At 48.3% G+C, this 2,569-nt stretch overlaps 1 protein-coding gene across 2 annotated transcripts in view; it reads left to right on the forward strand.

The window, feature by feature from the left end:
• Positions 1-2,442, forward strand: part of UBQLN4 (ubiquilin 4) — a 24,182-nt gene extending 21,740 nt beyond the window's left edge. Inside the window, exon 12 of one of the 2 annotated variants that reach the window (XM_023516485.1) lies at positions 797-2,442. In XM_023516485.1, the coding sequence (XP_023372253.1) occupies positions 797-949 (153 nt within the window). In that variant the 3' untranslated portion in view covers positions 950-2,442. The remainder of the gene's footprint in view (positions 1-796) is intronic. The other variant, XM_003795270.3, reaches the window with a different exon arrangement.
• Positions 2,443-2,569: the final 127 nt, after the last annotated feature.

The following is a 2,569-nucleotide window of genomic DNA, read 5'->3' on the forward strand; positions in this document are numbered from 1 at the left end:
TCTACCGAGGGTGACAAAGTAAGACTCTGTCTCTAAAATAAATAAATAAAAGTGAAGAGTTTCTTTCCTGGAATCTTCTCTGGCCTTTAATGTGGCTCTATGTGTGCTGAGTGCCAGGAGGGATGTATAGTTCGTTTTCTAGTATGGATCTTATTTGACCAAAGAGCATTTGGCTCTTGGGGTGCCTGTTAATATCTTCACTATATGCATAGAAAGCAAGTTAGTTCCAACCTCAGCTGAATGAATTAAGGAAAAAAATAAAGTAGAAATTTAAGCTGACCTAGGTTTGTGAAATTTGAAATTTTAAGAAAGCTGTCCTCCCACCTTATCATATTATCACACAGTTACTGAGTGACTTGGGCCCTGGTTTCTTTTTTTTTTTTCCTTAGAGACAGAGTCTCAGTTTACCGCCCTCAGTAAAGTGCCATGACAGCCTGACACAGCTCACAGCAACCTCCAACTCCTGGGCTTAGGTGATTCATTGGCCTCAGTCTCCCATGTAGCTGGGACTATAGGTGGTTGCCACAATGCCCGGCTATTTTTTTGTTGCAGTTTGGCCGGGGCCAGGTTTCAACTTGCCACCCTCAGTATATGGGGCCAGCGCTCTACCCACTTAGGCACAGGTGCTGCCTGGGACCTGGGTTTCATGGGCCTACTTGCAGCTCTCTCTTCTCTTCCCCACCTCACCAATTGACTCTGAGGATAGTAAAGAAGATCCACTGGTTTCATAAACCCTAAGATTCAGATGGGCCCCCAGATTGGTCCTGTGCCACTTCACAAGACCTATCCCCTCTAGGTGCAGACGCCAGAAGTGAGATTTCAGCAGCAGCTGGAGCAGCTTAACTCCATGGGCTTCATCAATCGTGAAGCTAACCTACAGGCCCTGATCGCCACAGGAGGAGACATCAATGCAGCCATCGAGAGACTCCTGGGCTCCCAGCTCTCCTGATCCTCAGTCTGTGCCTCCTGCCTCTCCCTCCCTGCCCCTCTGCAGCTTGAGGTCCCTTCTGTCTTCTTCCTTGTCCTCTCCAAACAGCAGGTGATTTGAGAGGAGCTGCTACATCTCTAACAGGGTGTTCCCTCCTCAAGCAGAGTTACTTAAGCAGGTTTCAAGGTTTAGTTGACTGGCCCCATCTTCTTGCCCCACACAACCATTTGCAGTCTTGAGACTCCTCAGTGGCAATGCAGAGTTGAAGGAAGAACCACCTCTCCAGGTCACTAGAGTGGTCCTTCACCTATGCCATGCGGATATACCTTGTCTGATTTATTTCTGGCAACACTCTTCTTCTCCCTCTCCCTAGCTTCACCCCAACCAATGCTAAAATATCACACTCAGAAGAAAAGGCAGGCAAAGAGCTATCCTTCCTCTTCAGCCTGTCTGGTCCCTTCATTCTGCACTTTTTCACAAGCTCTGTTGTGACTTCCAGGGTAAAAGGAAGATGCCTGTTCTCCCTGTTGACAGAGCAAAAGAGACATAGCCCTCTAGTCGGGATTTAACAAGTCCAAGACAAGCCAGATGGAGGCTGGTATGGAAGAGGGAATAAGATTTTAGGGGGAAGGAAATGGGGATGATGGCATGAATTGACAGCAAGGGAGCGGAAGTTCTGATAGCTCTTTGAGGTTGGAGAGGCCTGGCAGAGCAGACTAGTGGTCTAAAGGAATTTGATTTGAAGAAAGGCTCAGTGACACTAAGCAGTATGACCCCTAAGGCTCATTGACCCCATTTCCTCAAACACAAATGCTTATGTGCACACACACATTTCCATGGACCCAGGACCTGCTTGTGTCCCTAGGCACCAGTAATTTGAGCCCCCTCAGAAGACATGGAGGGGGATGAGGTCTGTCTGAGCAGTGAGGTGGGCAGGGAGTGGGTTCTTGGTTTCTTTTGGGAACTCTCTCCCCCAGAGACAGTCATGTAGAGTGAAGAATAGGCAGACACACCTGCAGGAGAGCTAGCGCCCTTGGGCCTCTGGATGCTGTACCCACAGGTAGTGTGGGTATCCTTTCTGAAGCTGTCGGGTGTGAGCAATACCCTATCACACTTCACTGGGGGAAACAGTATAGAGGTTTTCCCTCCAGAGACCCTGGCTGTTGGCATTCTAGCCCCTGCCCTTTTAGTTCTTCACTATTTCCCTCCAGGTTAGAAAGTTGTATTTGAGAAAGAAGAGGGTAGCGATGAAGCCTTTGATCTGGAAGTGGACACTCCTTTTTGATCTCCTCTGGAGCACAGAGGAGGTTCAAACCATCTCTTCCCTCTATTACTTGGCTGAGCTGCTTGGAGGACCCCATGGCTGAGAATGTGGAGGCAGGAGGAACAGATTGTGCTTCATATGGGAGGGTCCCAAGCAGTCTAGACGATGTCTGTGTGGCTTTCCCTCCCTCCCTGCCTCCCTCAACTCCCACACTGGCCTTTGTAAATAAATAGTGTGGTCTTTATTGTGAGAGTGTGTTGGTTTTTATTCTCAGAGAAGAAGAGGCTGGCTGAAGATAGGATCTAGAGAAATTTGAAGTTGGGTTGTTACCACAGGTGTGAGGAAATATTTCAGGTTAAAGAATAACAGGTCTGGCT

Source organism: Otolemur garnettii, unplaced genomic scaffold, assembly GCF_000181295.1.
Source record: "Otolemur garnettii isolate 467f Iridium unplaced genomic scaffold, OtoGar3 scaffold00091, whole genome shotgun sequence".
NCBI classification, from domain to species: domain Eukaryota; kingdom Metazoa; phylum Chordata; class Mammalia; order Primates; family Galagidae; genus Otolemur; species Otolemur garnettii.